A 26,335-nucleotide genomic window follows, 5' to 3' on the forward strand; every position below is an offset into this window, starting at 1 on the left:
CCTACTACTGGTACCTTTAGGTACTACTGCTAGTAGTACCTTTAGTTACTACTACTGGTACCTTTAGTTACTACTGCTAGTAGTGCCTTTAGTTACTACTGCTAGTAGTACATTGATTTACTACTACTACTGGTACCTTTAGTTCCTACTTCTGGTACATGTAGTTACTACTGCTAGTAGTACCTTTAGTTACTACTACTTCTGGTACCTTTAGTTACTACTTATGGTACCTTTAGTTCCTACTACTGGTACCTTTAGGTACTACTCGCAGTAGTACCTTTTGTTACTACTACTGGTACCTTTAGGTACTACTCCTAGCAATACCTTTAGTTACTACTACTGGTACCTTCAGGTACTACTGCTAGTAGTACCTTTAGCAGGGTTTCCACAGCGATGTGGATAAGGAACACAGACATGGAGAAATGACTATAACGTTTAATATCAGCTCCATGGCTCCATCTAGTGGATAAAACAAACAACTGACTCAGCAGTATTTTGTTGAAACAATACTGTAGTTTCTACTGTTGTACTCCTGCTGTTTGTGCTGCTGCTGCAGACTAGAGACAGAGCTGAGGGGAGGAGGGACAGACAGGCAGACGGAGGGAGGGAGGAGATAATGAGACGGAGTCAGAGTGTTCAGTCTGCAGCTCTCAGTTAGTCTCTCTCTCCCTCTGAGTGTCTCTCTGTCTGTCTTTCTGTCTATTTCTCTGTCTCTCAGCCTCTCTCTCTCTCTCTCTCTCTGTCTCTGTCTCTCAGCCTGTCTCTCTCTCTCTTTCTCTCTCACAGGATGGACCACTTTCATTATGGATTATTGATTATTGTTTTTCTGCTTCCGATCGACTGTTTACACTCAGTTTACATCTCTGACAACACAGGTGAGACACTGCTGCTGCAAGTACTGCTACTACTAGTCGTACTACTACTACTACTACTACTACTACTACTACTACCGGTACTAATACTACTACTAATTCAGTTTCATCTCAGTTTATTTTGTATAGCTCAGAATTACAAATTTGCCTCAGAGGGCTTTACAATCTGTACACATCTGTGCACACACTACTACTACTACTACTACTAGTAATGTTACTACTGTTACTACTGCTACAACAACTTGTACTACTGTTAGTACTACTACTGTGGTTAGGGTTACTGCTGCTACTACGAACTGTACTTGTACTGTCACTGTTTCTACGATGTATGTGATAGCTCCTGGTATAGTGTTACTACTGTTAATAGTAGTAATAATCTGAATGTACGCAGACGACACCATGTTGTTGGTCCAGAACCACAGCAAAAACAAATCGATAAACTCTCCAGGAGTGGTGCCTCCCTAAAACATTCAGCGTGTTGTTGTGCACAACAAACAGTTCACTAGTGGCCCTCGCCTACCCAGAGCAGGTGAATTTGAACATCTGTAAAAAGGTCAAGCTCACCGTTGCATCAGGAACCACGTTTCTATTTTCTAAATTCTTCACTCATCTGAACTCCTGATCAACCAGCTGGTCTCAGGCCAAAGAAGGTCTCAGGTAAAGAAAAAAGCCTTAATGCCTTGAGAGACGTAGTTCGGTTCCCACAGTTCCACAGGCGTGTAGAGATTGCCGGCGGCTTCAGGTGAAAAGGACCTGCTCAACCATTCTTATTTTGCGGTGCTTAGACACGAAAGAAAATATAGTCATGAGTATTATATTCTGTTTAACACTAAACACTGGATGAGAAATTAAAGCACTTCCATCACTGCCCAGTTCTAGTAACAATAACCAATCAGAAGTATCAACACTAACCGTCAACATCAGAGGGACAGAATGAGACCCAAAAAATGGTTCTAGTTGTGATGAAGACAAAGGGTTCTAGTTGTGATGAAGACACAGGGTTCTAGTTGTGATGAAGACAAAGGGTTCTAGTTGTGATGAAGACAAAGGGTTCTGGTTGTGATGAAGACAAAGGGTCCTGGTTGTGATGAAGACAAATGGTTCTAGTTGTGATGAAGACAAAGGGTTCTAGTTGTGATGAAGACAAATGGTTCTAGTTGTGATGAAGACAAAGGGTTCTAGTTGTGATGAAGACAAATGGTTCTAGTTGTGATGAAGACAAAGGGTTCTAGTTGTGATGAAGACAACGGGTTCTAGTTGTGATAAAGACAAATATTTCTGGTTGTGATGAAGATAAAGAGCTGTGGTTGTGATGAAGACAAAGAGTTCTATTTGTGATGACGACAAAAGGTTCTAGTTGTGATGAAGACAAAGAGTTCTGGTTGTGATGAAGACAAAGGGTTCTGGTTGTGATGAAGACAAAGGGTTCTAGTTGTGATGAAGACAAATGGTTCTAGTTGTGATGAAGACAAAGGGTTCTAGTCGTGATGAAGACAAAGAGTTCTGGTTGTGATAAAGACAAAGGGTTCTAGTCGTGATGAAGACAAAGAGTTCTGGTTGTGATGAAGACAAAGGGTTCTAGTCGTGATGAAGACAAAGAGTTCTGGTTGTGATGAAGACAAAGGGTTCTGGTTGTGACGAAGACAAAGGGTTCTAGTTGTGATGAAGACAAAGGGTTCTAGTCGTGGTGAAGACAAAGGGTTCTCGTTGTGATGAAGACAAAGGGTTCTAGTTGTGATGAAGACAAAGAGTTCTGGTTGTGATGAAGACAAAGAGCTGTGGTTGTGATGAAGACAAAGGGTTCTATTTGTGATGACGACAAAGGATTATAGTCGTGATGAAGACAAAGATTTATAGTCGTGATGAAGACAAAGGGTTCTAGTTGTGATGAAGACAAATGGTTCTGGTTGTGATGAAGACAAAGAGCTCTGGTTGTGATGAAGACAAAGGGTTCTGGTTGTGATGAAGACAAAGGGTTCTAGTTGTGATGAAGACAAAGGGATCTGGTTGTGATGAAGACAAAGGGTTCTAGTTGTGATGAAGACAAAGGGTTCTAGTTGTGATGAAGACAAAGGGTTCTAGTTGTGATGAAGACAAAGGGATCTGGTTGTGATGAAGACAAAGGGTTCTAGTTGTGATGAAGACAAAGGGTTCTAGTTGTGATGAAGACAAAGGGTTCTAGTTGTGATGAAGACAAAGGGATCTGGTTGTGATGAAGACAAAGGGTTCTAGTTGTGATGAAGACAAAGGGTTCTAGTTGTGATGAAGACAAAGGGATCTGGTTGTGATGAAGACAAAGGGTTCTAGTTGTGATGAAGACAAAGGGTTCTGGTTGTGATGAAGACAAAGAGTTCTAGTTGTGATGAAGACAAAGGGTTCTGGTTGTGATGAAGACAAAGGGTTCAGATAGAGCTTCTCAGGTACGAGACACTGCGTCCCGTCAGCATAGAGCCACAGCGCCCCCTGCTGCCTGTCTGCTGTACTGACTCAGCTCGTCTTTTGACTATTCTTCTTCTGTGGTAGTTATTCAGTCCTCCAGGTTGTGACCTCTGACTTCTGACCTCTGCAGTGAAGCTGAAACACTTTCAGGTGTCCCCAGTGTTCCCATTGTCCCCACTGTGCCCAGTGTCCCCAGTGTTCCCATTGTCCCCATTGTGCCCATTGTCCCCACTGTGCCCATTGTCCCCACTGTCCCCAGTGTTCCCATTATTGTGTTCTAATGGTTCCAGCTGCAGATGTAAACTCTTCTTTTTCTCTCCTCTCCACGTTTTTCCCATAAATCTTTGTGTTTATGCGTCTGTGGCCTTTGAGGAATGTGAAGGATTCAGATCATATTTCATCACATCCAGTGAGTGTGTGTGTGTGTGTGTGTGTGTGTGTGTGTGTGTGCGTGTGTGTGTGTATGTGTGTGTGTGTTTGCGTGTGTGTGCGTGTGACCTTTGACCTCAATGACTTCAGAGAAAAAGACAGCAGCCTCCTTAGTTAAAAGGTTAAATCACTGCAGATATTCTGCTTTGTACTGGTACTGTCCGCACGCGCACACACAAACACACACACACACTCACACACACACACACACTCTTCTCTGATTGGCTCTCAGTTCAGGTCTAAAGCCAAACATGTCTCCTCAAAATTCAGTTCCAGAAGTAAAACCACTTCCACAATGATAACTAAAGCCAGACTCCACTCTGATTATTATTAAAAGGATCATTAATTTTGGGTAGTTTTTAAATATCTTTTTTTGATGTTTAGTTGTTTATAAAATATAATGTATAATGTTATACATCCTCTTGATCGACCCTGACATGGTGAGGAGGGAGACATGGGAAACTGACATCACCGTGACATCACAGTGACATCACAATATGACATCACAGCTGACTCCAGACTGATTCCATCTCTCTCTCAGATTCTCTCCATCAGCCGTTAGAGTTCGCCGTCGTTCGTCCAATCAGGACGGACTCAGAGGGACGTTTCCTGTCAGCGTCTGTCTCCGCCCACCGTAGGGAACGACACGCCCCCTTCACCCAGGACACGCCCACTGACACCAGCAATGACAGACAGACTCAAACAAACAGGCCACCATTACACTACGACCCGTCCAACCAGACGTGGCGTGTCTGGATTGGGCGGGGCCACAGGGCGGAGGAGGCGGAGCTGTTCTACAACGTGACGGCGTTCGGCCAGCAGCTGCACCTGCGCCTGCGTCCCAACGGCCGCCTCGTGGGCCCGGCCGCCACCACGGAGTGGTGGGAGGAGTCTGGAGGCAAACACTCTCAGCCAATAGGAGACGCCGGCTGCTTCTACACAGGAGAGGTGTCCGACATGGAGGACACGTCCATCGCCATCAGCAACTGTGACGGGCTGGTGGGTGTCACAGCTTCACCGCTTCGCCACTTCACCACTTCATCTTTTCATCTTTTTCTCTTTTTCCATTTTTCCATTTTAAAATTTTTTCCATTTTACACCTGATCTACTTGTTCTACCTGATATCTGACTTCCTCTTCATCACTCATCATGATCTGAGGGCAGCTGGAACCGCTGAGTTTCACAGAACAACAACCATATATATATATATATATATATATATATATATATATATATATATATATATATATATATACATGTATATATATATACACACAATACAATATGAATAAGAGAAGGACTAAAGATGAAGAACCATAATCAGGAGACGTTCTCCAGCGAGTCTTAGCGGGATGAAGCAGCGTTCCTGTGACTTCAGCTCAGACTCCCTCTAACTGAGTGAAGCCAGATGTGAAAGATGAGAGGTGTTCAAAGACCGCAGGAAAGAGGAACGCTCTGATCACATGTGGACACAATAACAGGAACAGGCTGTGGATCAGCTTTCTGATTTCTTAATAACAATAAGAAGTATTGGTTGATTCTTATTAAGTTCATTGAGTTTCTGCTGTAAATATTGATTGACAGCTCTGTGTCTGCAGGCCGGGATGATCCGGACGAGTCAGGAGGAGTTCTTCATCGAGCCAATGGGAGGAGAGGAGGAGGAGGAGGAGGAGGAGGAGGCGGGAGGAAGACGACACATCGTTTATCGCTCCTCTGCCGTCATCAAGAAGCAACCGGCTGTCAATCACACTGAAGCTGTCCATCAAACAGCTGACGACTTCCTCCAAGGTCAGTATGAGCCAACGGAGATCAGCTGACCTCACCACGTGACCACGTGACCACGGTGTAAACAAACATGGAGGTCATTCTCAAACAAACAAATATGAAACATGGATTGTATTTATGCTGTTGGGATGTAATGAGAATATAGTAAGCTTCAAAGGAACAACACACCTCTGATCACAGGATGATGATTATGAAATGTGTGTTTACGGTTCTACAGCCGTCACTAAACACATTCATATAAATAACCTTCACATCAGCAATGAAGAGGAGGAATCCGGTTCCACAGTGAAGCTGCTGAGTCTCTGCAGAAGGAAACGGAGACATAGTTCCAGGAAACTTGGCAGAGACGGAGACCTGAACAACACACACACACACACAGACACACGCACACACACACACACACACACACACACACACATACACATACACACATACACACCCACACACACCCACACACACACACACACACACACACACACACACACACTGCGACGTGGCAGCCCGAGCTTCAGAGCTTCAGAGTTCTGGAGGTCTGGAGGTTTTGGACTCTGACGGGTCGTTGGTCCTCTCGGTCGCTGACATCTGTTTGACTTCACAACAGCATCAGCCAATGAGGAGCGAGCTCTACTTCACCTCAGCCAATGAGGAGCGAGCTCTACTTCACCTCAGCTCAACTGGGACAGTGTGACCTCAGAGTCTGGTGTCAGATGTTTTCATAGCCTCATCGTGTGTGAGCAGGGTTAGGTTTGAGGAAGTGTTTGTGAAGCACCTCGTGTGTTTGACTCATCCACAGTTTCACAGAAGGATACCAACGGTTGTGAATAAGAGAAACAGTCATATTATGATTAGATTATTAACTAATCTTCATCTTTCTGTCACTAACTGGACTCCTGTAGGGTCTCCTGGACCTGTAGGGTCTCCTGAACCTGCAGGGACTCCTGGACTGTCTCCTGGACTGTCTCCTATATGGTCTCCTGTAGGGTCTCTGTAGAGTCTCCTATATGGTCTCCTGTAGAGTCTCCTGTAGGGTCTCTGTAGGGTCTCCTATATGGTCTCCTGTAGAGTCACCTGTAGGGTCTCTGTGGGGTCTCCTATATGGTCTCCTGTATGGTCTCCTGTAGGGTCTCTGTAGGGTCTCCTATATGGTCTCCTGTAGGGTCTCTGTAGAGTCTCCTATATGGTCTCCTGTAGAGTCTCCTGTAGGGTCTCTGTAGGGTCTCCTATATGGTCTCCTGTAGGGTCTCTGTAGGGTCTCCTATATGGTCTCCTGTATGGTCTCCTGTATGGTCTCCTGCAGGGTCTCCTGTAGGGTCTCCTATATGGTCTCCTGTAGGGTATATGTAGGGTCCCCTGGACCGTCTCCTATATGGTCTCCTGTAGGGTCTCCTATATGGTCTCCTGTATGGTCTCCTGTTGGGTCTCATGCAGCGTCTCGTGTAGGGTCTACTGTAGGGTCTCCTGTAGGGCATCTGTAGGGTCCCTTGGACCCTCTCCTATATGGTCTCCTGTAGGGTCTTCTGTAGGGTCTCTATAGGGCCTTTGTATGGTCTCTATAGGGTCTCTGTAGGGTCTCTATAGGGCCTCTGTATGGTCTCTATAGGGTCTCTGTAGGGTCTCCTGTAGGGTCTCCGTTAGGGTCTTCTGTAGGGTCCCCTGTAGGGTCTCCTGGATCGTCTTCTATATGGTTTCCTATATGGTCTCCTATATGGTCCCCTGTAGGGTCTCCTTTAGGGTCTTCTGTAGGGTCTCCTTTAGGGTCGTCTGTAGGGTCTCCTTTAGGGTCTTCTGTAGGGTCTCCTTTAGGGTCTTCTGTAGGGTCTCCTGTAGAGTCTCCCTTAGGGTCTTCTGTAGGGTCTCCTGGATCGTCTCCTATATGGTCTCCTATATGGTCTTCTGTAGGGTCTTCTGTAGGGTCTTATGTAGGGTCTCTATAGGGCCTCTGCATGGTCTCTATAGAGTCTATGTAGGGTCTCCTGTAGGGTCTCCGTTAGGGTCTTATGTAGGGTCTCCTGGATCGTCTCCTATATGGTCTCCTATATGGTCTTCTGTAGGGTCTTCTGTAGGGTCTTATGTAGGGTCTCTATAGGGCCTCTGCATGGTCTCTATAGGGTCTATGTAGGGTCTCCTGTAGGGTCTCCTTTAGGGTCTTCTGTAGGGTCTCCTGGATCGTCTCCTATATGGTCTCCTGTTGAGTCTCCTTTAGGGTAGTCTGTAGGGTCCCCTGTAGAGTCTCCTTTAGGGTCGTCTGTAGGGTCCTCTGTAGAGTCTCCTTTAGGGTCGTCTGTAGGGTCCCCTGTAGGGTCTCCTTTAGGGTCTTCTGTAGGGTCTCCTGTAGAGTCTCCTTTAGGGTCGTCTGTAGGGTCCTCTGTAGGGTCTCCTTTAGGGTCTTCTGTAGGGTCTCCTTTATGGTCGTCTGTAGGGTCCCCTTTAGGGTCTCCTTTAGGGTCTTCTGTAGGGTCTCCTTTAGGGTCTTCTGTAGGGTCTCCTGGATCGTCTCCTATATGGTCTCCTGTAGAGTCTCCTTTAGGGTCGTCTGTAGGGTCCTCTGTAGGGTCTCCTTTAGGGTCTTCTGTAGGGTCTCCTTTATGGTCGTCTGTAGGGTCCCCTTTAGGGTCTCCTTTAGGGTCTTCTGTAGGGTCTCCTTTAGGGTCTTCTGTAGGGTCTCCTGGATCGTCTCCTATATGGTCTCCTGTAGAGTCTCCTTTAGGGTCTTCTGTAGGGTCTCCTGGACCGTGGCCCTGTGCTTGGTCTCGTGTGGAGCACTGAGCTACACTATGTGGGAAACAGAGACCACATAAAGAATGAAAAAGAAAGAGAAAATTTATTCGGATTAGTGGACGACAGAAAGCAGTAAAAACATAATATCTTCATAATTATAATCTTTATTCAGACACAAAGGGAGAACATCTGACTTCAGGTCTGTTAGCACTAAACCTTCTGCTCCCTGATTTATCCTGAAACGACCTCAGATCAGCAATGACTCAGCTTTATTCTGTGGAGAATAACAACATCTTTATGAGTTGAGTGGTGTGAAGACATCTGAAGACTGTTAACCACGTCGTCTTTGGTTCTCCTGCAGGTCCTCTTTTAGGTTCTCTGGACTGGAACCAGAACGTGACGTGGTCCGGATCCAGATCAGGTCGACGAAGACGCTACATTGAAGAGGCTGAACTTTTTAACATAGAGGTCAATAAACTAGTTAACACAGAGGTTAATGAACTAGTTAATGAACTAATTAACATAGAGGTTAATGAACTAGTTAACATATAGGTTAATTAACTAGTTAACATAGAGGTTAATGAACTAGTTAATGAAATAGTTAACATAGAGGTTAATGAACTAGTTAACATAGAGGTGAATTAACTAGTTAACATAGAGGTTAATGAGCTAGTTAATAAACTAGTTTGCATAGAGGTCAATGAACTAGTTAACATAGGTGAATGAACTAGTTAATGAACTAGTTAACATAGAGGTTAATGAACTAGTTAACATAGAAGTTAATTAATTAGTTAATAAAGTAGTTAACATAGACATTAATGAACTAGTTAATGAACTAGTTAACATAGAGGTTAATTAACTCATTAACATAGTGGTTAATTCACTGTTTAACATAAAGGTTAATTAACAAGTTAATATGAAGGGTATGAACTAGTTAACATAGAGGTTAATAAACTAGTTAATGAACTAGTTAACATAGAGGTTAATTAACTTATTAACATAGTGGTTAAGTCACTGTTTAACATAAAGGTTAATTAACAAGTTAACATAAAGGGTATGAACTAGTTAAGAAACTAGTTAACATAGAGATTAATGAACTAGTTAATGAACTAGTTAACATAGCGGTTAATGAACTAGTTAATGAACTAGTTAACATAGAGGTTAATGAACTAGTTAACATATAGGTTAATTAACTAGTTAATTAACTAGTTAATATAGAGGTTGATGAACTAGTTAACATAGAGGTGAATCAATGTTTTTCCTTTTTCAGGTTTTATTGGCTGTGGATTATTCTGTTCTTCTTTTTCACGGCCGAGACCACATTCAGAAATATCTTCTGACACTCATGAACATTGTAAGTGGAAACACACACCAGTTTGTATTTCAGTGGTAATTGTAGGCGGTGTTGCCTCAGTCTTGAGGAAAGGTGAGTCTTGTTGTACCTGTTGGTGTAAGGTCATGTGGACTGGATGATGGTGTAAGGTCATGTGGACTGGATGATGGTGTAAGGTCATGGTCTTTGAATGGCCACAGAAACTGCCGTTTCTAGTCCTGATGAGGCTCAGGAAATGTTCTTCTAGAGGTGAGATGTCAGAACCCTGAGCCAGATGTTCCTAGTTCAGCCTCACAACATATTTTGATTTGTTTGAGTCTGTGGAGAGCTGTTCCTCGTTAGAAAGGACAGCGGGACACAGGAGGACATCAATGCAAGACAAGGAACAGCAGGCATCTGGACGTCCAACAATGCCGCCTCAAAAAAGGTCCATTTATAAAAAAATTATTAATACCAAATAATCACTAATGTGCCAAGAGTCACATCCTGTGCCAACTCAGGTCCAGTCCACCTGACCAACTCCGCTGGAACCACAGTGGAGTCTCGGCCCTTTCTTTGATCTTGAGTTGAGGCCCCCATAGGTCAAAGGTCACCCACCAGGTACTCACCTTTGAGCCCTGTCGAGTTTTAAACTAGGACAGGGCTCAGATTTACTGTTATCTTTGTCTGAACTCTCAACTGCAACCGGTTTACCATGGTGACCTCACCATGGCCTGGTGCTGCAACAGGAAACCCCCCACCACAATAAGGTGGTGACTTTATAGGAGTTAAATCCAATGTGAAAGGTAAACTTTGGGGTTAATGTTCTTGCATTTCCCCAAATTTAGAAAAGATGTCTGGATCGCTAGATGGACCAATATGTTGACAGCACCTCTCTCTGTTTCAGGTGAATGAGATCTATCAGGATCATTCTCTGGGCGCCAACATCAACGTGGTTCTGGTCAGGATCATCATGTTGTCGCCATCAAAGGTACTAAACTATGTCTCAAAGCTGGTGAAGGTATCTGGTCCGAGTACTTTTCGTACATGAACTAAAGTTGTCCAGTTGTTGTAATGTTTTATTCAGGATGCATACGCTCTCTTAGTCCGGTTAACATGTCCACAGGGCTGAAGGTGTCAATAAATGCTCTCTCCTAATACTTTGCTCTCCTATTGCAGGCCTTGGAGAGTCTGTATTGTTAGATCTGTTAATCCTGAATTCATATCACAAGCTCTGTAAAGGTTTAGCAAGTCTACAAAGATGAAGAGCGTCAGGAAGATGCTGTTTATAAAAATAAACTTAAGACAGCCTATTTCTACCTTGCTCTCTCTGGTCACCCACCGCTGTAAAGGAATTGTGTGTTTTATTTAAAAGATTAGTATTTGTTGAGTCTAGTTTTGAGTACTTTTCGCAGACTCGCACATTAACACCCTGCATTTATGCTCTGGGGAATCACGTTAATATGAGTTCAAATTGGTAAAGGTTTGCTCTCTTTCACACATCTGCATGTTGGTTAAAAATAAACAGTGTCCCTCTATCAGTCGCAGGAGCTGATCTCTGTGGGGAATCCCCAGAAGAGCTTGGAGAACGTTTGTGGATGGTCGTATCTCCAGCACAGGGAGCAGAATCACGCCGAGCAGCACGACCACACCATCTACCTGACCAGGCAGGAGTTTGGCCCTTCTGGCATGCAGGGTACTTCTGCTAATACCTCCACTAATACTACAAGTACTCCATCTAACATCTTCTACTTGATGAGGAGCTTGGTCACTCCAGCATGCAGGGAAGTACTGGTAATACTACCACATTCTACCTGACCAGGCTGGAGTTCGGCCCCTTCGCCATGCAAGGTACTTCTGCTAATACCTCCACTAATACTACAAGTACTCCAACTAACATCATCTACCTGATGAGGAGTCGGGTGCCTCCTGCACACAGAGTAATTCTGCTAATACTACAAGTACTCCAACTAACAACATCTACCTGGTGATGAGTTTGTCCCATCCGGCAAGCAGGGTAGTACTGCTAATACGGGCACTACTGCTTTAAGTACTAGAACTAAGACCATCTACCTGACCAGGAGGGAGTTTGGCTGTCTTGGTATGCAGGGTACTACTGCTAATAGTTCCACTAATAACACAAGTACTACTTATAACACCATTTGCCTGACCTCTGACATTTGACCTCTCTCTGTAGGTTATGCTCCAGTTACAGGAATGTGTCACCTGCATCGGAGCTGCGTCCTCGTCTTTGAAGACGGGTTTTCCTCTGCCTTCGTAGCTGCGCATGAAACAGGACACGTGTGAGACAAAAAACACACATTTACATGAACTGCAAATCAAAATGACTCTCAGGTATAGCAACGATCGTGACTTCCAGGTGTCAATGAAGAGAAAATAGTGACTTCCAGGTGTCAATGTAGAGACGATAGTGACTTCCAGGTGTCAATGTAGAGACGATAGTGACTTCCAGGTGTCAATCTAGAGACGATAGTGACTTCAAGGTGTCTATGTAGAGACGATAGTGACTTCAAGGTGTCTATGTAGAGACGATAGTGACTTCCAGGTGTCATTGTAGAGACGATAGTGACTTCCAGGTGTCAATGTAGAGACGATAGTGACTTCAAGGTGTCTATGTAGAGACGATAGTGACTTCCAGGTGTCATTGTAGAGACGATAGTGACTTCCAGGTGTCAATCTAGAGACGATAGTGACTTCAAGGTGTCTATGTAGAGACGATAGTGACTTCAAGGTATCTATGTAGAGACGATAGTGACTTCCAGGTGTCAATGTAGAGACGATAGTGACTTCAAGGTGTCTATGTAGAGACGATAGTGACTTCCAGGTGTCAATGTAGAGACGATAGTGACTTCAAGGTGTCTATGTAGAGACGATAGTGACTTCCAGGTGTCATTGTAGAGACGATAGTGACTTCCAGGTGTCAATCTAGAGACGATAGTGACTTCAAGGTGTCTATGTAGAGACGATAGTGACTTCAAGGTATCTATGTAGAGACGATAGTGACTTCCAGGTGTCAATGTAGAGACGATAGTGACTTCAAGGTGTCTATGTAGAGACGATAGTGACTTCAAGGTGTCTATGTAGAGACGATAGTGACTTCAAGGTGTCTATGTAGAGACGATAGTGACTTCAAGGTATCTATGTAGAGACGATAGTGACTTCCAGGTGTCAATGTAGAGACGATAGTGACTTCCAGGTGTCAATCTAGAGACGATAGTGACTTCCAGGTGTCAAAGAAGAGACAATAGTGACTTCCAGGTGTCATTGGAGAGACGATAGTGACTTCCAGGTGTCAAAGAAGAGACGATAGGGACTTTGAGGTGTCAATGAAGAGACGATAGTGACTTCCAGGTGTCATTGTAGAGACGATAGTGACTTCCAGGTGTCAAAGAAGAGACGATAGTGACTTCCAGGTGTCAATGTAGAGACGATAGTGACTTCCAGGTGTCAAAGAAGAGACGATAGTGACTTCCAGGTGTCATTGTAGAGACGATAGTGACTTCCAAGTGTCAATGAAGAGACGATAGTGACTTCCAGGTGTCAATGTGGAGATGAGAGTGAGTCACCTTTTAACTACCTATCCTTTTTCTGACCGCCTGTCTGCCTGTCTGTCTGCCTGTCTGTCTGTCTGTTCTAGGTTAGGGATGGAGCATGACGGCGAGGCCAATGACTGTGCTGACGACGTGCCGTTGGGCAGCATCATGTCCCCGCGGGTTCAGGCCACCTTCCATCAGTACCACTGGTCCCGCTGCAGCTGGAGGGAGCTGCACAAGTACCTGCAGTGAGTACTGCAAATAATACTACCTGTACACAGAATAGTAGGCAGCATCTGAACCTGTCTGTCTGCCTGTCTGTCTGTCTCTTCAGTACCTATGACTGTCTCCGTGACGACCCTTTCAACCACGATTGGCCGGCTCAGCCTCAGCTGCCGGGCTTCCAGTACTCTATGGACCAGCAGTGTCGCTTCGACTTCGGACCAGGATACAGCCTCTGTACTGCAGTATGTCTGTTGTCTGTCTGTCTGTCTGTCTCTCTGCCTCTCTGTGAAACATCTGGAGACAATGGACTGCCCTGTCCCGTGTTTTCATGACATCACCGGGATATAAAGTTGGTATTTAGTGCAATGACATCACCGTATTATATTAATTACATAAAGACGTGTTGGGAACAGACAGACACATCTGTTCAGGGTGTGAGACACTTTCCATGACATCACACAGGAAACTGCAGTCTTTAATCTGCTGATGTCTTTGTCCTCTTCTCTCCCTCGTTTCTACACGATGATGTTTGTCCTTTTGTCCCCGATAGAAGACGTCAGACAGGACGGAGTTAGTGTGTCTGTCTTTGTGTCTCCGGGGCGTGACCCTTTACACCTGATGTCTGTCTTTGTCTCCGCAGTACGCAACCCTTGACCCCTGTAAGCAGCTGTGGTGCAGCGACTACAACAACCCCTTCTACTGTAAGACCAAGAAAGGTCCCGCGCTCGATGGGACAAAGTGTGGACCGGGGAAGGTGAGGACACTCTAAATTCTAAATTAGCTTCAGGCCAACTGTGTCCCCCTGCCTCTTGTCTTTATGCTAAGCTACGCTAACCTTGTCTCTTTGCAGCACTGTTTTAAGGGTTTCTGCATGAAGCTGACCCCCGACCTGCTGAGACAAGATGGCGGCTGGGGAACATGGAGTCCGTTCGGCGGCTGCTCCAGGACCTGCGGGGGCGGGGTCAGGTTTCGGGCCCGGCGCTGCGACACTCCAGCGTGAGTCAGCGGTCAAATCATCAGTGATGTCACAGATCAGAAGCACCAATCAGAGACTCTAACCTGTTGTTGTTCTCAGTCCAGCCAACGGGGGACGCACCTGCTTCGGGAACAGATACGAGTTCCAGCTGTGCAGCCAAGAAGAGTGTCCTCCTCTGACTGACTTCAGGTCAGTAGGTCTACTATTCGCTCTGTAATCTGAGTCCTCTTACTGACTTCAGGTCAGTGTACCTGTAGTTGACTTGTGTTGTTTTTCAGAGAGGATCAGTGTAAAGTCTGGAATCCATTTATGGAACATGAAGGCATCAAACATCACTGGCTGCCCTACCAACACCCTGACCGTAAATACACACTTCATACACACTTTATATACACTCATAATACACACTCATAATACACACTTTATATACACTCATAATACACAAAATGCACGTCTACATAACATGAATCATGACACTTTATGGTGAACACTTCAGGTTTATGTTTCGGTACATTTTGTGTGTTATGATGATTTTGTCACACACATACACACACACACACACACACACACACACACACACACACACACACACACACACACACACACACACAGCTTGATGACCGTAAATGAAAAAGCAGATTGTTCAAAGCCAGACAGCCGCAGTGTGTGTGTGTGTGTGTGTGTGTGTGTGTGTGTGTGTGTGTGTGTGTGTGTGTGTGTGTGTGTGTGTGTGTGTGTGTGTGTGTGTGTGTGTGCACATGTTAAAGTCATCAGTCAGGAATCTGTTATTGGAAGGAAACTTGTGGCCTCTCCTCTCTTTAACTCTTTAACCTCCTTAAATGTTCCACCTTCAGTAGCTCTGATGTAAAACATTATATTCATATTATATCTTCATTATATCTATATATCTATATATGTATAGATATACATATACTTTGATTTGATGGTGTCTGTGTGTCTGCAGCTGATGAGCGCTGTCAGCTCTACTGCCAGTCAAAGGAGACTGCTGCCGTGGTTTCCATCAACAGAATGGTGCATGATGGGACGCCGTGCTCCTACGGAGACGCCCACAGCGTCTGTGTCCGAGGAGAGTGTGAGGTCTTTATTTTGTTTTAGTTCATCTCACTGGTACAAAATATAAAAACATCATCTCATCTTTTACCACAGTAAAGCATAAAGTAGTAAACATAGTACACATAGTATTACATTGTTTATCACAGTAAAGTATAACATAATGTAGTATACATAGTATACTGTAACGGGTGGTGGTAAGGACTCAGACGCAATACCGTCAAACCAGGGAAGAGGAGGGTGGAGAAGTCCTAAGAGGAAGTGTCGTACTAGGGAAGAGGCAAGGTGGAGAAGTCCTAACAGGAAGGATCGTACTGGGGAAGAGGAAGTTGTAGAAGTCCTAACTTACTTACTATTTACATAAATAATCTGGGCCAAAATGTGGTGGACGCTAACTGTCACTTCTATGCGGATGACACTGTGATATATTGCTGTGCGTCAACCCTTGTGCAGGTAATCGATCTCCTGCAAAATGCTTTTAATGTTGTTCAAGATACCCTTTTTCAACTAAAACTTGTTTTAAATACAGATAAGACTAAACTTATGTTGTTTTCAAACAGTCGGAGTAGGCCACAGAATAGCCCTTCGGTGGTCACTCTTGAAGGGAGTGAAATAGAGGTCGTTGACTCTTATAAATATCTGGGTATTCTGATTGATGACTTCCTCACTTTTCAGCCACATGTACAGTACCTGGTTAAAAGGTTGAGGTTGAAGCTGGGTATTTATTTTCGAAATAAGCTGTGCTTTTCCAATAATGTAAAAAAGCGATTAATTGCTGCTACTTTTTTACCTGTGTTGGACTATGGTGATCTTCTTTATATGCATGCCTCTGCTAACTGTCTTCGTAGGGTGGACGCAGCTTACGATGCTTTGCTGCGGTTCATTACAAACTGTAAGGCTCTGACTCACCACTGTGAGTTATACTCTCTGTAGGATGGCCTGCTTTGGCCCCGTAGGCTCTCTCATTGGTACACCCTTATTTATAAGGCAGTCCTTGGTCTGCTCCCAAGCTACCTGTGTGTTTGCATCAACCAGAGAAGTGTCGGACAATATTCTTTGCGATCTTTGAACTTTTGTATGCTCACTGTTCCAAATGCCAGAACGGAAATGGGAAAAAGGGCTTTTGGGTACTCTGCCCACTCATCATGGAATTTGTTGCAGAATGTTTTAAAGCTCAGGGAACTAATATCACTGACTGCTTTTAAATCTCAAATGAAAGAAATAGAGGCAGGTTCCCAAAAATGTAAATGTTTCTTAAATTAACTCTACGACACTGTTTCTTAGCTTTTAGTTTCTTTTAACTTGTCTTGTTCTGTGTTTTCTGTCTATAACTATGTGTTTTTTATGCTGCTGCCTGTCTTGGCCAGGTCTCCCTCGAAAAAGAGATGTGTAATCTCAATGGGACTTCCTGGTTAAATAAAGGTTTAAAAAAAACAAAACAAAACAAAAAAAACAGGAAGGGTCGTACCGGGGAAGAGGAAGGTGGAGAAGCCCTAACAGGAAGGGTCATACCGGGGAAGAGGCAACGTTCAGCTTTTCTGCTCCACATATCTGGAACAAGGTCCCTGCTGAGACCCTCAGCTCCTTTAAGTCCACATTGAAGACTTTTCTGTTTGCTGCTGCCTTTAATTGAACCAGATTCAATTACTGCATCTCACTACTGCATTTTATTTTTTAAACTGCACTGCAACTTTTATTCAACTTTTATTTTTTGTGTTGCTTTTTCTACTTTTATTTTGATTTTTGACTGTTTTAATGTTTTCTTAACTGTTTTTAATTCTGCATTATGTTTTGATGCTTTTAATGGTTTATGTGAAGCACTTTGAATTGCCTTGTTGTTGAAATCCATCCATCCATCCATTATCAGCCGCTTATCCGGGGTCGGGTCGCGGTGGCAGCAGGTTCAGCAGGCCGACCCAGGCTTCCCTCTCACCCGCAACACTTTCCAGCTCATTCTGGGGGATCCCGAGGCGTTCCAAGGCCAGCCGGGAGATATAATCCCTCCAGCGTGTCCTCGGTCTTCCCCGGGGTCTCCTACCAGTCGGACGTGCCTGGAAAACCTCTAATGGGAGGCGTCCAGGAGGCATCCTGACTAGATGCCCGAACCACCTCAGCTGATTCCTTTCGACACGAAGGAGCAGCGACTCGACTCCAAGCTCCCTCCTGATGTCCGAGCTCCTTACCCTATCTCTAAGGGTGAGCCCGGCCACCCTGCGGAGGAAGCTCATTTCGGCCGCTTGTATTCGAGATCTCGTTCTTTCGGTCACGACCCAGAGTTCGTGACCATAGGTGAAGGTTGGAACATAGACCGACCAGTAAATGGAGAGCTTCGCCTTCCGGCTCAGCTCCTCTTCACCAGGACAGACCGGTACAGCGCCTGTTTTACTGCTGCAGACCGACCGATCTGCCTGTCGATCTCCCGCTCCACCTTACCCTCACTCGTGAACAAGACCCCGAGATACTTGAACTCCTTCGCTTGGGGTAGGCAGTTTGTCCCCACCTGGAGGGAGCAATCCACCGGTTTCCGGCAGAGCACCATGGCCTCAGATTTGGAGGCGCTAACTCTCATCCCTGCCGCTTCACACTCGGCTGCAAAACGCCCCAGTGAATGCTGGAGGTTACAGTCCGAGGAGGCAAAAAGGACCACATCATCCGCGAACAGCAGAGAGGCGATCCCGAGACTCCCGAACCGGATCCTCTCCACCCCCTGGCTGTGCCTAGATATCCTGTCCATGAAGGTCACGAACAGGATCGGTGATAAAGGGCAGCCCTGCCGGAGGCCAACACCCACCGGGAACGTGTCTGACTTATTACCGAGGATACGAACACAGCTCCTACTGCAGGCGTACAAAGACCGGATAGCCCGTGCCAACGGGTCCGGCACCCCATACTCCCGCAGCACCCCCCACAAAAACCCCCGAGGGACCCGGTCGAAAGCCTTCTCCAAGTCCACAAAGCACATGTAGACTGGTTGGGCAAACTCCCAGGACCCCCTCCAGTAGTCTTGCAAGGGTAAAGAGCTGGTCCACTGTTCCACGACCGGGACGGAATCCGCACTGCTCGTCTTGAATCTGAGGTTCGACAAGCGGTCGGAGCCTCCTTTCCAGCACCCTGGCATAAGCTTTTCCCGGGAGGCTGAGCAGTGTGATGCCACGATAGTTTGAGCACACTCTCCGGTCCCCCTTCTTGAAGATGGGAACCACCACCCCGGTCTGCCAGTCCATGGGCACTGTTCCCGACCCCCATGCGACACTGAAAAGGTGTGTCAACCAAGACAGCCCAACAATGTCCAGCGCTTTCAGCATCTCAGGGCGGATCTCATCCACCCCTGGCGACTTGCCACCAAGGAGCTTTTTGACTACCTTAGCGACCTCTGCCAGGGATATGGGATAAACCACCCCAAAGACTTCCGGCGCTGCCCCCTCTCCGGGGGACATGTTAGCCGGGTTTAGGAGTTCCTCAAAGTGCTCTTTCCACCGCCCGACGATGTCCCCAGTCCGGGTCAGCAGTTCCCCCCCCTGCTGAGAACAGCCTGGGGTAGGCCCTGCTTTTCCTTCCTGAGCCGTCGGATGGTTTGCCAGAACTTCCTTGAGGCCAACCGAAAGTCCTTCTCCATGGCCTCCCCGAACTCCTCCCATGCCCGAGTTTTAGCATCCGCGACCATCGCAGCTGCAGCCCTTCTGACCTGCCGGTATCCGTCAGCTGCTTCAGGAGACCCCTGGGCCAGCCAGGCCCGAAAGGCCTCCTTCTTCAGTTTGACGGCTTCCCTCACCCCCCGTGTCCACCACCGGGTTCTCGGGTTGCCGCCACGACAGGCACCAATGACCTTCCGGCCACAGCTCCGAGCAGCCACGTCCACAATAGAGGCTTTGAACATGGTCCACTCGGGTTCCATGTCCCCAGCCTCCCTCGGGATTTGTGAGAAGTTCTTCCGGAGGTGGGAGTTGAAGACCTCCCGGACAGGATCCTCCGCCAGACGTTCCCAGTTCACCCTCACTACACGTTTGGGCTTGCCAGGTCTTTCTAGCCGACTCCCCCGCCATCTGATCCAACTCACCACCAGGTGGTGATCAATTGACAGCTCTGCTCCTCTCTTCACCCGAGTGTCCAAGACATACGGCCGCAGATCAGATGATACGACTACAAAGTCGATCATTGATCTCCGGCCTAAGGTGTTCTGGTACCAGGTACACTTATGAGCCACCTTATGCTCGAACATGGTGTTCGTTATGGACAAACTGTGGCTAGCACAGAAGTCCAACAACAAAACACCATTCGGGTTCAGATCGGGCAAGCCGTTCCTCCCAATCACGCCCCGCCAGGTTTCTCTGTCATTGCCCACGTGAGCGTTGAAGTCTCCCAGGAGAACTATGGAGTCGGCAGGCGGCGCCCTTTCCAGGACCCCTCCCACCGAGTCCAAGAAGGCCGGATACTCCGAACTGCTGTTCGGTGCATAAGCACAAACAACAGTCAGAGCTTTACTCCCTGCAACCCGTAGGCGCAAGGAGGCGACCCTCTCGTTCTCCGGGGAAAACTCCAACATAGCGGCGCTCAGCCGGGGGCTCGTGAGTATCCCCACTCCCGCCCAGCGCCTCTCACCCTGGGCAACTCCAGAAAAGGACAAAGTCCAACCCTTCTCCAGGAGCTTGGTTCCAGAGCCCATGCTGTGCGTGTTGTTGAAATGTGCTATACAAATAAACTTGCCTTGCCTTGCCTTGCCTTGCCTCCCAGGAAGGGTCGTACCGGGGAAGAGGCAAGGTTGAGAATTCCTAACAGGAAGGGTCGTACCGGGGAAGAGGAAGGTGGAGAAGTCCAAGCAGGAAGGGTCGTACCGGGGAAGAGGCAAGGTGGAGAAGTCCGAACAGGAAGGGTCGTACCGGGGAAGAGGAAGGTGGAGAAGTCCAAGCAGGAAGGGTCGTACCAGGGAAGAGGCAAGGTGGAGAAGTCCTAACAGGAAGGGTCGTACCGGGGAAGAGGTGGAGAAGTCCTAACAGGAAGGGTCGTACCGGGGAAGAGGAAGGTGGAGAATTCCTAACAGGAAGGGTCGTACCGGGGAAGAGGAAGGTGGAGAAGTCCAAGCAGGAAGGGTCGTACCAGGGAAGAGGCAAGGTGGAGAAGTCCTAACAGGAAGGGTCGTACCGGGGAAGAGGCAAGGTGGAGAAGTCCTAACAGGAAGGGTCATATCGGGGAAGAGGTGGAGAAGTCCTAACAGGAAGGGTTGTACCGGGGAAGAGGCAAGGTGGAGAAGTTCTAACAGGAAGGGTCATACCGGGGTAGAGGTGGAGAAGTTCTAGCATGAAGGGTCATACCGGGGTAGAGGTGGAGAAGTCCTAACAGGAAGGGTCGTACCGAGGAAGAGGCCAGGGGAAACCAGTCCGAGGAAAAAAGTGCTGGCCGATCAGGCATAACACGGTGAACGATCTGGCAGTGACTGTGAGTGAAGCTCACAGCTTATATACCAGAGGGATGAGTTTTATATACCAGGGTAGGTGCAGCAGAGTGGACAGGTGAGAGTGATAGACATGACGAGATAGGCCGGACTAACAGGTGAACAGAATAAGCTGATGGGATGAGTGCAGCAGACTGGGCAGGCGAGAGTGATTGCTGAACTGTGACAGTATACGTAGTATGACAAAGTAGAATCCAGATCGGATTAGAGTTTAGAAATCTGAAAAGATAATATTTGGAAGATGGTGGTTCAGGTGGACTCACTTAGCCCAGTTTTAGGGAGTCGTCAGCAGCACACTTCTCTCCTTCTCCTGAGATCTCCCCTCTGTCCTTGTGTCCTCTCTCCTCGTGTAGCATGTAGGTTGTGATGGACAGATCGCCTCAGACCAGCAGGAGGATCGATGTGGAGTCTGTGGAGGAGATAACTCCAGCTGTAAGATCATCAAAGGGAACTTCACCCGCAGCACAAAGAAACCAGGTCTGGAGCTCCTTTAGTTTGATGTCAATCATTCAGTAGAAAGTAATCATTCCTGACCAATAAAGGGTCATGATTCCCATATGGATTATCTCTTGGTTTTTAAATACATATAATCACATTTCAAAGATATGAGCAAAATCACAATTTCTTTTTTCTTCTTCAATTTTCTAGGTTACCTGAAGATCCTGGAGATCCCCAAAGGAGCCCGACATCTGCTGATCCAGGAGTTTAAAGGAACGCCTCACATCCTGGGTAAGAGGCGGGAGGAGCCTGTTCCATACAACAGGAACAATGTCTGTCTTTCTGTGGAGAACCTTGACTTCCTTGTTTCCTGCTCCAGCGCTGACGAACCAGGAGACGGGCCACCTATTCCTCAATGATGAAGACGAACTGCCCGAATCCAGAGTGGTGATAGAGAAGGGTTCGGCGTGGGAGTACAGCAACACTGAGGAGCAGGAGTCCGTCCAGACTACAGGGCCCCTGAAGTACGGAGTCCTGCTCATGGTCAGTCCATCGCCACAGGAAGTCCAACTTGTTTATTAGTCTAAATCAGAACAAAACGCCGCCTTTCTGTGTTTCTGTCCATCAGGTCCGTTCCCATGGAGACTCCAAGGTGACTGTGTCCTATAAGTACGTCATCCAGGATCGTCTCCGGTCCTCGTTGGAGTCCAACCTGCTGCAGGAGGACGCCATCTTCTACGAGTGGGCGCTGAAGAAGTGGTCGCACTGCTCCAAGCCCTGTGGAGGAGGTACGCAACCGCCTGGGCATAACCCTAACCCATGACCCTTAAATAGGGTTAGGTTAGCCACCATGCCCTAACCAGGGTAACGGGCATTGTCGTTAACCTTACCCTAACCAGGGTAACGGGCACGGTAGTTAACCACGTTGTCTGCTTGGCAGGGAAACAGTACACACGGTTCGGCTGCAGGAGGAAGGCTGATGGGAAAATGGTTCAGAGGACGTTCTGCTCCAACATCAACAAACCGAGAGCCATCAGCCGCATCTGCAACACCAACACCTGCAGCTCCCCAAGGTAACAACCGCAGCCCCCCACGGTAACACCTGTAGCCCTCCACGGGTTAGGGGGGCTGCAGGTGTTACCATGCCAACGTGCTTAAACCATGTTTAAGGGCCATGGGTTAGGGTTATGACGGTAACACCTATAGCCATCCACGGTAACACCTATAGCCCTCCACGGTAACACCTATAGCCATCCACGGTAACACCTGTAGCCCCCATGGTAACATCTGTAGCCACCCAAGGTAACACCCGTAGCCCCCCCCCACGGTAACACCTGTAGACCCCCACGGTAACAACCGCAGCCCCCCATGGTAACACCTGTAGCCCCCCATGGTAACATCTGTAGCCACCCATGGTAACACCTGCAGCCCCCCACGGTAACACCTGCAGCCCCACATGGTAACACCTGCAGCCCCCCACGGTAGCACCTGCAGCCCCACATGGTAACACCTGCAGCCCCCCATGGTAATGCATGCAGCGTCAGTTTGTTTCGTATCAGGAAACAGCTGAGTATCTGATTGTAGGTCTTGAACTTTGGTTGACTTAACAAACTAATTAATTAGGATATGGTTACCGTGACAACAAGTCAAGATGTAAATGGTAACAGAAATGGTTGTATAATGGTCAACAAATCACATTTTAACAATGTAGATAAGCACTTTCAATGCAACACTTAAAATAGATAATAAAATAGGAAATTGTTGCAAAAAAATCTAAAAGCACAAAACTTGAACCATATATATGGTTCATATATATAAATATAGTTTATTGTATGTCCTCTCAGCTGGGTGACCGGCGAGTGGGAGGACTGCAGTACCACCTGCGGTCAGACTGGGTGGCAGCGCCGCTGGGTGACCTGCCAGCAGGTGTCCAGCAGGGGGCAGCGCTCAGTGCCCAGCAAACTCTGTGGTGAGGACCGGCCAGAAGTCAAACAAACCTGCAATCGTTTACCCTGTCCAGCTTCCTGGAGAGCTGGGCCCTGGACCCCGGTAAGAAGAAACTATTCACAGAGTAATTTTACCACAAGGAATATCCTTCCTTTTTCTGGACTATGTCTGCATTCCTTCTCTCTGGACGACCCTCAACTTTCTTCTTTCTGGACGACATTTAAGTTCATCTTTCTGGACAACTTTGAACGTCTTTCTCTCTGGAATACTTCTAACCCCCTCTTCTGGACTACATTTTGTTACTTTATCTGGATGCCTTTTACTTCTCTCTTTCTGGACTACCTCCAAGTTCCTCTTTCTGGACTCATTTGCAGCTCCTTCTCTCTGGAATACAACCTCTAATTTCCTCAATATGGACCTATTCTAAGTTCCTTGAATACCACTAACCTTCTCTTTCTGGACTACATGTAACTTCCTTATTTCTAGACTACCTCCACGTTTATCCTTTTGGGACATCCTCTAACTTCATTCTTTCTAGACTAACTTTACGTTTCTCTTTCTAGAGTACTTACCCTTTATTCTTTTTGGACTACTTGCAACTTCCTTCTTTCTAGACTGCCTCTACGTTTCTCTTTCTAGACTACCTATTCTGTATTCTTTCTGGACTACGTGTAACTTCCTTATTTCTGGACTACCTCTACGTTTCTCCTTTTGGGACTTCATATACCTTTCTTCTTTCTGGACTACATCTCTTCCTTCTTCCTGGATTGCCTCTAACTTCCTTCTTGCAAGACTACCTCTTCCTTTCTCCTTTTAGACTACTCCCCCTTTCCTTCTTTCTGGATCACTTTTAACCTCCTTCTTTAGGAAGACCTCAACCTTCCTACTTTAGGGACTACTTTTAGCCTCCTTCTTTAGAACGACCTCAACCTTCCTACTTTAGGGACTACTTTTTAACTTCATTCTTTAGGACGACCTCATCATCATCACATCTGAGTTTGACCAACATGTTTATATTTGTAGTGTTCAGTGTCATGCGGAAACGGGACTCAGGAGCGTCAGGTTGCGTGTTTGAGTCCTGAGGGTTCAGCCCATAACTGCAGTGATTTACCACCAATCAAGACCCGCACCTGCCAGCCTCCTCCCTGTAGCGGTAGGCATTGACCAATCACATACCAAATAAAAGTGCAGTGAAGGAGATGGAGTAATGCTGGGAGTGGTAGTCTGTGTGTAGCTAACTGAGCGGTTGTCTCCCCCTGCAGGCGACCAGAAGAACGCCATCATTCAGTGGCTGTCCAGAACCAACCCAGGCTTCCCAGCTCCAAAGATCTCCTCCAGTAAATCACACATATTTCTTTTCTTTCTGTTCGTCCCTCCTTCTTTAACAACGACTGGTGGTTTAAAGCTAGATTTGGATTTTCTGGGGTCGACTGGGATTTGTACAGATTCTGCAGGATAGAAAACTGTTTTATCTGCAGGGACTCAGATCCCATCATCTGGAAACGATGTTATACCAGGTGTGAGATCTGAGGACCAGGTTTTACAACAGCCTCCATTAGAGGGGACTGGTGTGTTAAAACCATTGTTGATAGTTTTCTTTTGTGTCTCAGTTTGAACCTGAAACCATCGCGTTGCTCTCACTGGTCTCACTGGTCTCACTGGTCAACTTGTCTCCAGGGCAGCGATGCCGAGGTGACCGCTCCATGTTTTGCCGGATGGAGGTGTTGAGCCGGTATTGCTCCATCGCCGGGTACCGCCAGATGTGCTGCAAGTCCTGCAGCAACCTCAGCAACTCCAGCTACTCAAGCAACACCAGCAACACCAGCAGCCCTTCCCCACCGACGGCCAACAGGTCGGAGCTGGAATGTTCCACTAAAAACTTGAGCGCAACTTAAACTGATCTGATGTCGCTGATCTTCTTTTTGTTTCCGCTGTCTTGTACGCTGTCTTGTAGTTCCTGGAGTTCAACCACAGAGACGATGACCTCACCGTCCTCCTGGCCCGACGTCACCGGTGACTTCACCAGTGACTTCACCAATGACTTCACCAGTGACTTCACCAGTGACTTCACCAGTGATGTCACCAGTGACTTCACCAGTGACATCCCCAGTGATGTCACCAGTGACTTCACCAGTGACTTCACCAGTGACATCACCAGCCGGCCGCCTCCCAGCACCACTGTGACTCCTCCCCCGACCAGCAGGAGCAGCACCGACTTTGTGTACGTGGAGTATGAGGATTATAACGAGTACCCGTCCTACGAGGATCCTCCTGTTCCCTCAGCCCGCCCTCTCATCATTCCACAAACTAGTACTAGTACTTCTATCACTACCACTGCTAGTACTAGTACTGCTATCACTACCACTGCTAGTACTAGTACTTCTATCACTGCCACTGCTACAAGGCGACCAAAAACAACTGCTCCCCCACATTTATTCAAGTGGAAAACTCCCACAATGCCCTCTGTTACAGTCCCCGTGGTAAGTGCCGAGGGTCAAAGTTCAACCCCGTCTGCCGTCCCAGAATTCCCTACACCGGCGTCATCTGATCCTGATGACATCATCGCCGCCAGGTCCTCAGAGAGCAGAACGTCTGGCGGGAGGAGCCTCCAGACCGCAGAACCTTCGCCGCCGCCGCTGTCCTTCTTCCGGCGCTCCAGGAAGGAGAAGGCCTCGGCGGACGAGGTCCCGTACCGGGTGCTGGGTCTGGACGCCAGGGGGCAGAACCTCTTTGTGCCGCGGTTGCCGCCGGCCCGCGAGCGAACGCACAACAAGCGGATCCAGCAGCTTCTGAACGAGAAACGCCGAAGGGATCCGGCGAGGAGAGAAGGCCGGACGGACGGGAAACACGGATTATAAAAACACCTTCCTGTTTTCTGGTCTCGTTCACGGTGACGGCGCATGTGCAGCTCGCTCACTTTCTGCTAACGCTAACAAACTCGTCATGAGGAATGGAGGCGGGCGAGAGGAGCTCACCTTCCTGTTTCCTCACATCTAGAATCCTGGACTGGAGACATGAAGCTCAAAGGTTTAACTGTATAAAACCAAATAATCATGTTTCTCAATAAAGCAAAGACTCATCCAGCTGCTGATGTCATCACAACTCGTCTTAAAGGGACAG

At 47.1% G+C, this 26,335-nt stretch overlaps 1 protein-coding gene across 1 annotated transcript; it reads left to right on the top strand.

Annotated features, from left to right (window-relative positions):
* Window positions 1-744: 744 nt before the first annotated feature.
* LOC306754107 (A disintegrin and metalloproteinase with thrombospondin motifs 2-like) lies at window positions 745-26,335 on the top strand. Its single transcript, XM_079238019.1, has 25 exons — window positions 745-875; window positions 4,282-4,739; window positions 5,339-5,528; window positions 8,605-8,711; window positions 9,514-9,597; window positions 10,463-10,546; window positions 11,098-11,251; window positions 11,753-11,858; window positions 13,214-13,357; window positions 13,444-13,576; window positions 13,975-14,088; window positions 14,185-14,330; window positions 14,410-14,499; window positions 14,589-14,671; window positions 15,275-15,408; window positions 21,184-21,307; window positions 21,479-21,559; window positions 21,648-21,811; window positions 21,897-22,056; window positions 22,209-22,341; window positions 23,113-23,317; window positions 24,239-24,368; window positions 24,478-24,552; window positions 24,893-25,067; window positions 25,170-26,335. The coding sequence occupies exons 1-25, from the start codon at window positions 788-790 to the stop codon at window positions 26,071-26,073; spliced, it is 4,266 nt and encodes a 1,421-aa protein (XP_079094145.1). The 5' UTR covers window positions 745-787; the 3' UTR covers window positions 26,074-26,335.

The sequence above is a fragment of the Taurulus bubalis genome (genome assembly GCF_910589615.1).
Source record: "Taurulus bubalis genome assembly, chromosome: 2".
Lineage (NCBI taxonomy): Eukaryota > Metazoa > Chordata > Actinopteri > Perciformes > Cottidae > Taurulus > Taurulus bubalis.